Raw genomic sequence first — 12,136 nt, 5'->3', positions numbered from 1 at the left:
CTAGAGAACCAGTTGCCATCTCTGCCTTCAAAGAGCCTATTATTTAGTTATTTAGAAATTATTGATTTTCTCTCTCCTCACCAGCTAAATAATAGGCTCTTTGAAGGCAGAGATGGCAACTGGTTCCCAATTACATCACCACTCCCCAGCATTATTCTTGCACATAAGTGGTCCTCAGCAAATGGTGGTGGATTGAAACAATGAAATTTAAGTGACTTTTATTTGCTACTTACAGCAAGTAATCCACTTTTTCATCTCAAAGAAAGCTCAAGTTAATTAATGGGAAAATAATCTTAAATAATCATGATGCTTATTCTTGTTTTCTAAAAATAAACTCAAAATGTTATCTTCTATTTTCAGAAAGAAAAAAAGCTTTAAGTGGCTCTATTCTTGTGATGCAATCTATATTATAAAGAATAACTGTCAAGAAAGCAAGTCTCAGATGATTTTGTGCCTCATAATATTGAAGTGTTCCTTTTTCCAGTAAACATCAACTCTGTGAAAAAGAAGTTGTGAAACTAACATTGTTTTGACAGAAAGTCTGCTTTTGGTTTTGTTTTTAAAGTCTGTATTTAATATAATATACCAGAAAGCAAGCTGTTCAGCTTCAAATGAATCTAAAAAGCAGCAACAGTATTGTCATTGAGTGGTGACACGTCTTCAAGATTAGTAAGTCAGAAAAGTAGAGAATACATTTGATTTTACACAATCTGTGCTTCAAGCTCATGTGGAAATCAAATTTCCTGATAATATAACAAATTTGCAGATTAGAAAGGCACAAAAATAGCTCTCATTGGATCTTTGAACTGGAAGGAATTTGAGAGACCAACTAAATCAAGCTAGCTTCATAAATGAAGACTTTTAACAAAATAAAGTAATTTATGTTAGATAATTAAATTCGTATCTGATAATCATCATAACAATGATCAATATTAATCATGAAAGGGAGAGAGTGGGAAGGTTCTGAACAGATGATTGCATGAGTGTGCCCTTACTGGCCTCCCTTTCACTATCTAATCCAACCATCCGTTGACCTCTCCTGACCAAGCAGCTGCTGGTGCAGGAGGCAGTTCGGTCCTAGAAGGCGATGGCGAGAACAGGCAGAGTTGGTGCCCAATTTTGTGCATTCTGGACTAGACAAATGCTGTGAAACAGAGGCAGGACAGTTTGGGTCACAAATCAGAGACAGCATCCTGGAGAGAGCTTGAGACAATGTCTGAGAGATCCAGAGAAGGCCAGCTCTGAATGGCTGCCTTCTTGGCTTTCCCAGGAACTGTGGGGGACCTGACAGTGACCTAAGTGCTCCCCACTCCTGAGCACCCTCCTGGTGCCTCAGGAGGGAATTACACTCTGGAGGCTGGTAGAGGCAGAACTAGCTATTTTGATGGCGATCTGCAGCATGACACCTGCTGAAGTTAATCCACTAGCTGGACCTCAACCACAATTAAGTAGACAAAGTAAGACATCCAAGCAAAAAAGATAACCAGCAGCCAGTAAGAGGAAGAACAAATATAACCACCAGAAAAGCATTAGAGAATAGAAAGATTCAATCAGTGAAATAAAATTGATTGCAAATAGGATGACAAGTTAAAAAAATATAGCATATGTAGAGATATAAAGGTATCAGATGATTTTGAAAAGACAGTCATTGATGAAATCTCAGTTAATGATACAGAAGATCATATAGAAATTTAAGTGACTTTTATTTGCTACTTACAACAAGTAATCTACTTTTTCATCTCATAAGAAAACTCAAGTTAATTTATGGGAAAATAATCTTAAATAATCATGATGCTTATATCATGATGGTATAAATAAACAGAAATTCTGCAAGATGATAGACTTGGAAGACAGATCTAAACTCGACATATAAATATTAATATTCAACACTCAGTAGTGCCTACTATGATCCAGGTACTGGGTCACCTATGTGACAGGGCCATTATTGTTCCCTGCTATGATCTGAATGTTTGTGTTCCCCATTCATACGTTGAAACCTAATTCCCACAATGATGGTATTAAGAAGTCAGGACTTTAGCAGGTAGTTAAGTTGTAAAAGTGGAACTCTCATGAATGGAATTAATGCCCTTATAGAAAGGGGCTTCAGGAAGGCTGTTTGCCCCTTTTACAATGTACGGACCAATAAAAGGCACCATTTATAAAGCAGAGAAAGCCCTCATCAGCTACTAATTCTTAATCTTAGATTTCTAGCCTCCAGAATGGTGAGTAATAAATTTCTCTTATTTATAAATTTCCTAGTCTAGGGTATTTTGTTATAACAGCTTTAATTGACCAAGACATCCCCATTTTAAAAGTAAGAAGACTAAGGAGAAGAAATCACATGCTGGAGATTTTTACCTAAGCAGGCTGGCTCCAGTTTTCAATAGTAGCTGCAGAAGAAACTTAGAACAGAGAACATGCCTATGCAGTGATTAAGCAAGAAGAAAATTTCCCAGAGCTTGAAAGAGACTTTCCTGCAGATTCAAAGGGCTCACTGTGCTCTAGGGCAGAGAAGGAAGATCCATACACTCAGACATGTGCTGGTAAATTTCCAGAACTACGAGAAAGGGAAAATCTTACAAGTTTTTTGACAGAAAGAACAAATTTCTTACCAAACGAAAAGAAAAATTAGACTGACATTGCTGCTCTCATTTGCAACATTTGAAGCTAGAAATGGTGGAATAACATCTATCAAATCCTGGAGAAAAGGCCATACCCCAAGATTCTGACATCGAGCTAAGACAGCACATCATTCACCTGTCAGAGCACAGAAGAGCCTTTGCCGAGAACCAAAATTCAGAGAGTATAGCAGCTGGCTACCCATCGGGGGAAAGCAATAGAGAATAGAAAGATTCAGTGAACAGTCCATGAAGCAGGACACAGGCTGGAAGAGAAGATGAACGAAGACGAGGTGGAAGGGAGAAGCAGCAGCACTTGCCCAATGGTAGGATGGCTAACATGGATATTATTATTAAAAAGAAAGAGTTCAAAGGGAAAAAAATAAAATTATTGGCATCAAAAGGCACTAAATCATCTCAGTTGGAGAGAGCAGGAAAGAAGGAGAAAAAATTCAAGCGATCTTCTCTAGAAGGTGATATTAAAGGAGGGACATAGCATTCACCCAAAGATCTCATCCAGTTGGGGATGGGCCTGGAGGGAAGCAGGTCAGAGTCCCCAGAGGGAGGAGGCAGCTAGAGCTGGGTAAGATAGAAGGGACCCACAGGCTTGAGTCTGAGGACTGGGAAAAGAAAAGTACAAAAGAGGTCTAAAGTAATAATAGAAAGAAAGAAAATGATGAAAACCACTTGATCAAACTGATAGATAAGGAAACTACAGCCAAGTAAGTAGAAAAGATAAATTAAAACGTAAAGAATAATAACAATAGTAATATCTTTTACTACATGACTGCTCTGTGCCAGGCACTGTTTAATACTTTATCTCATTTACTTCAAATATTTAGGGTAAATGGCCCTGTTCCCACTTCACAGATAAGACAGTGGTGTCCAAGAGCTTAAATAAGTTATTATAAGATCAGACAACTAAGAAGTAATGGCAAAATCCAAGCTAAGCCCTCCAGATTCCAAACCCTCCTCTAGCCAGCTTGCTCTGCACTCTCCACCTGTGCTTTTGTTTCTGTTAACCTTCTTTTTGCATCACTATTCACTCATTTATTTTCTTTAAGTATTTGAAGAGGCTCTAATATTCTACTATGTGTGAAAAATGGTGCTAGATGCTAAGGGCTTGATTTTTATTAGGTTTTTATCTTCACCAGTGAATACTTCCTGTATAATTTTTTTCTGTCACAAAAGTTGTGTGTGTTCATTGTGGAAGATTTAAAGAGGAGAGCTAAGCAGAAAGAAGAAAATAAACATCATCTATAATCACACCAGCCAATGAAAGGTTCATTGGTATAAAACTTTCTTGTCTTCGTTTTCCTGTGGTATCATGACATGAAATGCATTTTGTACTTTCGCTTTTGTACATTTTTTCAATGTAGTAAACATCTTTGCAATGTATAAAAATTTCTGCAAATTCATTATTAGTGATTGCACAGTAGTCCCCTAGAGGAACTAAGTCCAAAAGCACTATTATTGATCGATTAGTTGTTTGATTGATTGACTTCAGGCACTGTGCTAAGTGTCTGGCATAGCAGGTGGACAAAACAAAACTGTTGCCTTAAGAAGTCTCGTTATAGTTTGAATATGAGGTGTCCCCTAAAGCTCCTATGTAATGTGGGAATATTCAGAGGTGAATGATTAGATTTTGAGAGCTGTAATATAATCAGTTCTTCCTAGTTTGAACTGACTGTTTGGGTGGTAACTATAGGCAGTTGGAGCATGGCTGGGGGAAGAGGGTCATGGGGGACATGTCCTAGAAGGGTTCATCTGCCAAGCCACCCCTTCCCTTTTCACCTCTTCTCTCTCTGCTCCCTGGCTACCATGAGCTGAGTAGCTTTCTTCCACCATGCCCTTCTGTCATGATGCTCTGCCTGCCCTTGGGTCCAGAGCAATGGAACCTGGATGACTGGGGACTGAACTTTGGAAACCTAGAATAAATTAATAATCCTAAAATAAACTTTTCCTCTTCTAAGTTGTTCTTATCAGGTACTTTGGTCCCAGTGATGAAAGGCTAACACAAGTTTACAAAAAAATGGAGTCTTCAAGCAAGCACACTGGCCTTAATAACCAATCTGATGAGTGCTACAATAAGAATAGCCAATTAGCAGGGGAGTGAGACCCACAACCCAGTCTTGAGGGTCAGGAAAAGATTTCCAGAGGATGCAATGCTTAGAGGAGTTCTGAAGGATAAACAGAGTTAAATGAAATGTATCTACATGTGTGTGAGAGCCACAGAAGGACATGAGAGTGGAGTTTCTAAGGAAGACCGTTCCAAATGGAGACAATAGCTAGTGCAAAGGTCTAATGCAAGCATACGGTGCGACTAGAGTGTTGAAGAGGTGAACAGGTAGCCCAGGACCACATTATAAGGAGCCCTTTAAACAAAAATAAATGGAGTGTTTATTTAAAGGGAGAAACTAGGTAAATAGAACTTACAAAGGTAATGAAGAGATCCTAGAGGGAGGAAAAAAACTAGCCCAAGGCAGTGCCTAATGGTGAGGAAAGCGGTTTCGGGAAGTTGTGAGCCATGTCAGCAGGCAGTATCAAATGCTGCTCGGGTCCATAGGGGCAAGGTCAGAAAATCACACCTTGGAGTTATGACTGATTTAACTCTTTGTGGCCTCATCAAGTGTGGATTTTCTGGTCTGGATGGAGAATGGAGTGAGATAAAGAGCAATTGGGAAGTGAGGAAAGGGGAAGGAGGAAACAGAATCCATTCTTGAGGAGTCCAGCTCGCAGTGGCTGTTGGAGGGAGAGAGAGACTTAGGGTAGATTTGTTACTGTTACTGTACTTGTTGTTTTCTTTTTTAAATTAATGTAAGAATAGAACATATTTACAAATCTATAGCGTGAGAAAAGGACACAGTGAGTAAGGACAGTGGAAGACGTGAGAGGGGGTTAAAAATGCTGGAGCAGGACCCGGGAGGACAGAGGAGCTGCGGAGCTGAGTAAAGTCAAGAGGATGCACTTTGAGAAGAGGGAAGCTGCTCCCCTGGCACAGGAGTGAGGCAGAAGGAGGTGGCAGCTAGGACCACACAGAGCAGAGTCTCTCCCAAAGGGCTCAGCATGCGGATAACTGGAAACCATACCACCCACCTGGCATTTAGAATACTGTTATCAGCAAGTCCACTATCTGAGGTGCCAGCTAATGTATTATGAAGAGACATAGATGCTGTGCCTTCAAGACACCTTGTTTAATAAAAATAAGAAGACATTTGACAATTCCCACATTTATAAGGCATAAGTTTATTTCCTAAAATTTTACAAACAAGTTATTAGAGCTCAGAGAAGAGGAATATCACCTTTGTTAATATATTTATTAAAGCTGTTTTCTTCGTTCATTGACATTTGTTAAGCATTTTTAAAGATAGAGCTACTTAAAAGCATCCATCATAACCTAAAAGACATAATGCATTTTTACATATTCCTGCCCTAAATGTTCTTTACCAATTTGTCACAAATGTAAAGAAAGCAGGTGTAATTTAGTGAACAAAAATAGTGTTATTGAAGAAATGTGTTTTGTATTTTGTGTTTTATGATTTTTCAAAATAAATATTCTGAAATACACAGTAATTCTAAAGTATACTACGTTGGTATAATTTCAATCCAAATGATTGATTAACTAGATAAAACACAATAGTCCAAAACAAGTAGTTAGGCATGTTGTAATTATTGTAATCACCTTATACTCTAATCATATATAAAGATTAAATACATCACTGAGTCTGACATGTGGTAAATGATCAAAACTGTTAAATAAATGAAGTCAGAGTGTTAATAAACACTACTCCTTTTAAATGCCCTCATATGATAGCTTGACTGAAAATAACTTGAAATGTTATATCTGTTACACACAATACTCACAAATCACACAGATTTAAACATGTACAAAATATGTTTAAATGTTCTTACCAATTCTCATTTTTATTTTGGCCAGTAACATAACATGAGGAAGATAGATATTTTTCAAAGGTTGTAATAGATTTTTATATTCAGTATTTGATAAATGCAACTCAATTGTTTCCCCAAAAGTTAGCATCTATGAAAGAAATATTATAATGAACAATTAGTTAATGTAGTTTGGAATAAAAAAAAAAGACAAAAGGTAAACTTCTACATCTTGTGGGACACAAAAACATTCTCACCTGTTCAATAATAATGTTGTGAGCCTGGGTCAAAAATTGTAACTTGTCTGGTTTTGAATAGGGAGATTCCTTGAATTTCTCAGCTTTTGTTAAGTCATCCAGTAGAACAAGGCTTTTCGCCAGAGTTAACAAAGATCGAGGAGAAAGAAATTCTTTTCCTTCAAGCAAATGTATTATATCCTATTAAAATAAAAATATTCCATTTGCCAGTACCTTTTCCAATTCACCGAAACAGAGCTGGCTCTGTTGCTTGGTATGCATTCAGCGTCTAATGGAATTTAAAATTCTCTCCTTTTATTCTAACTGGAATCCTTCCTAAATACAAATATGCACAAGGTTTTGTTCTTACCTGAAGGTTTGTGATGATGTCTGCCTTTAAATGCTTTTCTTGCAGGCCAAGGATTACAGCTTGCATCAAGAATTCAGCCTGTAGTTCTAAGTCCTCTGCACTTTTTGCTTCCATGTATGATTCACGGATGAGACTCAAACAATCTGTCAAATCGTTCTCTAAGATAAATAAATGTGGCTATTTAAAATGCAGTGAGAAAATAAGAAAGCATATATGTATAACATCTGCAATGCTCATCACAGTAATATTGCATAAGGTCAAAGAACAAGAGGATATTAAGATGGAAAACAGACTCTACAGGAAATGCAGAAAAAAAAATTGTTGTGATTTGGGGCAAAGTACTTTAGGATATTCCAGTGCTGTGAAGTAACAATAATATTACATGAAATAACTTAAACTTGGGAGAGAGACATGAGTGAATAGAGAGGTATACAAATAGATAATTATTACTCACTGCAAGTACTACCATTTATATGTGCCAGGCTATATTATCTAAGATTAAGTTTAGCCCATTTAATTCTGACACTCGTATGAAGTGGGTATAATTATCTTCATTTTACAGAGCAGGACACTGAGGCACACAAAGACTGAAAGAGTTGGCCGAGAAAGACTTGATGAGGAAGTGGTAGATCCAGCATCTGAACTCAAATTTGATGGTTCCAAGACTGGTACTCCTCACCCCTGGGCTTAGCTCCTTTCCAAGATGACAAATCTCCCTGTGTTTTGCACTGTGGTAATATATATGCTATAATGTTGGAAAATATTATTTTTATTTAATACCAGATTTTTAAATTCTAGAAAGAGATCAAGCTAGAAAGTTAGAAAATGTGAATGCTATATTTCAGCAAGGTGGCACATGCCTTTAATCCCAGCAACTCCGGAGGCTGAGGCAGGAGGATCAAAAGTACCAGGCCAGGCTCCACAATTTAGCGAGGCCCTCAGCAAAATTTAGCAAGACGCTTACTCAAAATAAAAAGTACTAGGGATATGGTTCAGTGGTTAAGTGACTCTGGGTTCAATTCCTGGTACAAAAATAAAAGTGAATGTTATAGCAAAAGATATCCCAATATATTACTGCTCCTTCATCTGTATAAAATTACACTTTGTGGAAACATTAAGAATACAATACATTAGTACCTTTCACAATTCCAATGCCACGAATTTGTGAGACAAAAGCAGTCACCAGTGCTAAGCGGCACCTCAACCACAGATGAATGTTGAAATATTCCCGAGCATTCAGGGAAACAGGGTCCAAAAACTCATCATCTTTATTTTCTGAGGTCTAAACAATATTAAAATAATGGTTATCTTCTTATTTCATAATGATGAAGTTCTAACCTAAGGCCAAATGTAAGCTAAGCATCCAATATCATTTCATAGTTTTCAGTTTTTAAATTTAGAAATTATTTTGTATATCTATAAAATATAAAAATTATATTGTCAGCAGTTTTTATGTCATCAAAAGTTTTTTAAACACCATTTTAAGGACTGAAAAATAATAAATAACATTCCCTAATATTTATTGAGCACTTATTATGTGTCAAGCATTGTGCTACATGCTTTATACACAATATCTCATTTAATTTTTCTAACAGCCAAAGAGGGGTTATTGTTATTTATGTTTTATAGTTGGGAGAACGGAGAGCTAGAAAGGTTAACTAACTTGCTTAACCTAGGTGGGACTCAATGCTGGTAGGACTCAACTCACTGTGTGTTTTCCTGGGTTTCAAATCCAGTCTTAACTGTCTGTGTTACATTGCTTTGTGTGGCTCTCATGCCAAGAATGTATTATAACTGATTTACCATCTGTGTTATTATACTTTAAAAGAGGTGATGGGTGCCCATAGCTACTGGGAAGGAAGCACAGAGGAAGCTTGTTTTGGGGGAAGTCAATTATAGACTATCAGGGAAATTTAACCCCCCAGTCCTTGTTCTAGAATTTCCTGCCAGGGAGCTGGTAGCTCATCGTGTCCAACCAATTGGCACTACCTGCTATCCAGAAGCTGCTAATGGGACTTGAAGGGGGCTAGAATGTGAACAGACAGGTGGGATGTACAGGAAAAGAAAGGTGAGTTATTCCTGAGAACAAGAGTAAGCGGTGAACAGAGGCCACACAGGCAGGATGGTGATTAGAATGGGCCAAGTATTCAAGGAATCTAGTATTTAGAAGAGAAATACAGAAAACAATGTTCATCAATAAAACTTAGTCTTTAAGTGCTTTTATTTCATGTTCCTAATGAAAAGCCAATTCTCCTTCAACTTAATCAAGGTTTTTCAATCTTGATGCTTTGATATTTGAAGCCAGATAATTGCTGGGGTGGCAGGGGGCTCTCCTGTATATTATAGGATATTTAAGCAGCATGTCTGGCCTCTACCCAACTGATGCCCATAGCACCCCACCTCTAGTTGTGACAACCAAAATGTCTCCATGCATTGCCAACTCTCCCCTGGAATGTAAAATCACCTCCAGTTGATAACCATTGTTCTATGACAATTTTTAGAATTAGATTGCTTTTTAATATGGTTAGTACTTTTAATATAGCTAGAAATGAGTCTTTATTTAGTATAATTAGCTTTGCTAATTTGTAATGATGCTGGATATTAGCTATTTTATTAGTAATTCTTGAAATAATGTGCAAGAATTCCATGTAATGAATCTTAATATTTTAATCCTAATCAACCCTATATTGTAAAATTATATGCTCTTATCAAAGTCTAATCATAGAATTTGTGCACAGTTCTCTCAAATCGAAAATATGGAGGAAGCTATGAGGAATCCAAAGGAAGAAAAAGTACAGGTATTTCACTGGTCATGCCCAGATAATAAACTCAAAAGCAGAACAGAGAGTAAGTCTCGTAAGACAACTTTATGTGTAGTAAGATCATATCTAAACATTACAACGATCCATCTTGATGGAACTTTAGAGACTATTATATCCAATTCCATCAGTTTGCAAATAAAACCACAAAAATTCTCAAATTTTAAGAGATTTTCTCAAGGTATTCCTGTGAATAAGTACAATAAATGGGACTTAAACTCAGGTATTTTTATTCTGAATTCAGTGTTCTTTTTGTACTTTACTCCTTTGCTTCATCCAAATAATTAGACAATCTCCTAGCATGCCAATAGTCATTATGCAATAAGTATTATAAGAAGTATAATATTCATACATACAGAAGTTCCTGGAGAAAGGGGCTTCTCTGCATCATCTTTCATTATATTCTTTTTAAAAAGTTTTGAATCTTGCAGAAGTTTAAGTGTGGAATATACTATTGCAGCACTAAAACACAGAATGTATTTTAAATATTATTAGAATAATTGTAGCATTTTATGTTATTTCTTTAGTTTCACACACAAAAAAAACCTTCCCACACCCCCACCCACCCTCAAAAGGGGATCATATATTCCTTCTACATGCCCTGTTAGCACCTTAGTTTCCTTTATGTGGTGTTTTTAATCGCACGATTTAATCCTCTGGACATATCTCTACAGCTAATTTGTTTCATTTCCTTTAGAAACTTGTCATCTAATACAGTGACTGGGATATAACAGAAACTAAAAATGGTTTGGTTTTTTGGTAGGGAGTTACCAGGGATTGAACTCAGGGGCACTCAACCACTGAGCCACATTCCCAGCCAAAATATTGTATTTTATTTAGAGACAGGGTCTCACTGAATTGCTTAGTGCCTCACTGCTGCTAAGGCTGGCTTTTACCTCATGATCCTCCTGCCTCAGCCTTCCAAGCCACTGGGATCATAGGCATGCACCACCATGCCTGTCTAAAAATAGGTTTTTGTCCCCACATTTCTTATTGGTGCACTGCACTTGTACATAATGGTGGGATTTGTTATTATATATTCATACTACAAACAGTTTTTAAAATAAAAATGAGTAAATAGAAGAATGTATGAATGCATGCTTTTAAGATCTAAAAATTTATTGACATTTTTTAAAATGAAAAAAATATATTTTATATGCATTAGAATGTGGTTCTCCAGATTTACTCAATTCTATATAGTTGGAAACTCTTAAACTAAAGTATTGCTTGATCAATGTTTAGCAGTGCCAGAAATTAAATGTACTAAACTAACAGATGCCAAGAGAGAGGGATTTTTTACTTTCTGCTGCTCCATACATACATAAACCATTGTATCCTCCTCCCCTGTATAAACTTATAATTCACATCACATTTTTTTTCAAAATATCTTACATATTAAGCTGCCTTCTTTTAAAAATCTATTCCAAAACAAAACTCAAAATACAGAACAACATGTATGGTTGAAGAAGCTCATTGCAGTATTATTTGTAACAGAAAAAAATTGGACAAATCCCTACAGGGACTCTGTTAATGGGGGCTTGGGTGTGTGTCGTCAGGCCTGTGCCCGCCTCCCCTACAAGAACAGTAACTGGAAGACGCAGCACACCACCTGGGGGCAGGGTGCTTTACCCGGAGTTGACCACGGCATCGTGAACCTCAAGGTCAGCAGAGTCAAGCTGTCTCTTCCTCCATGCTCTTTACCTCTTCTCTTTTACCAGCAAGAGGTGATTTCTTATCACAGGGGACTAAAGAGGAGCAGAGACTTTCTCCTCTATTCGTATTTTGCTGCCATCCCTTTTCCATCTCTGCGGCTCTGCCCAGATCTCTCTGTCTTTCCACATTGTTCTATCTTGAGACTCTACCCATCCCAGAGAAAGGCAAATCAAGTCCACATCCCAGAGTCACACTGAAGAGTGAAACAAACTCTTCTGATGCCTGTTCTAATGAATGAGGAGTGTCAGCCCCATCAGCCTGGGGAGGACTTGCCTTTCTAGAGGGATGTCATATGGGTTTCATTTCCTTCCTTGCCTCTAGTGCCTGTCAGCCTAGCTTGTATCATGTAGTTTTTACATTTATTCATTTGAATCAATGGATTGCTTGATTTTAAAAAATTGGATAAAAATCCAAATGGACAAAATATTCATGATTCCCTATTTGGTATCTCCAATTTGGATTTTTAGCAGACAGTCACATTTAACAGGTGTT

The 12,136-nt window shown here is 37.2% G+C and overlaps 1 protein-coding gene across 1 annotated transcript in view; it reads right to left on the bottom strand.

Moving 5' to 3' along the window:
* The window catches only part of Cfap54 (cilia and flagella associated protein 54), a 264,100-nt gene that overhangs the window by 77,966 nt on the left and 173,998 nt on the right, over positions 1-12,136 (bottom strand). The window contains exons 52-56 of the mRNA XM_076855417.1: positions 10,288-10,393; positions 8,250-8,394; positions 7,113-7,270; positions 6,764-6,943; positions 6,531-6,657 (exon numbers count right to left, since the gene is read on the bottom strand). Of these exons, the coding sequence (XP_076711532.1) occupies positions 6,531-6,657; positions 6,764-6,943; positions 7,113-7,270; positions 8,250-8,394; positions 10,288-10,393 (716 nt within the window). The remainder of the gene's footprint in view (positions 1-6,530; positions 6,658-6,763; positions 6,944-7,112; positions 7,271-8,249; positions 8,395-10,287; positions 10,394-12,136) is intronic.

Source organism: Callospermophilus lateralis, chromosome 4 (assembly GCF_048772815.1).
Source record: "Callospermophilus lateralis isolate mCalLat2 chromosome 4, mCalLat2.hap1, whole genome shotgun sequence".
Taxonomy (NCBI): Eukaryota; Metazoa; Chordata; class Mammalia; order Rodentia; family Sciuridae; genus Callospermophilus; species Callospermophilus lateralis.
This window is presented reverse-complemented; position numbering and strand designations above follow the sequence as displayed.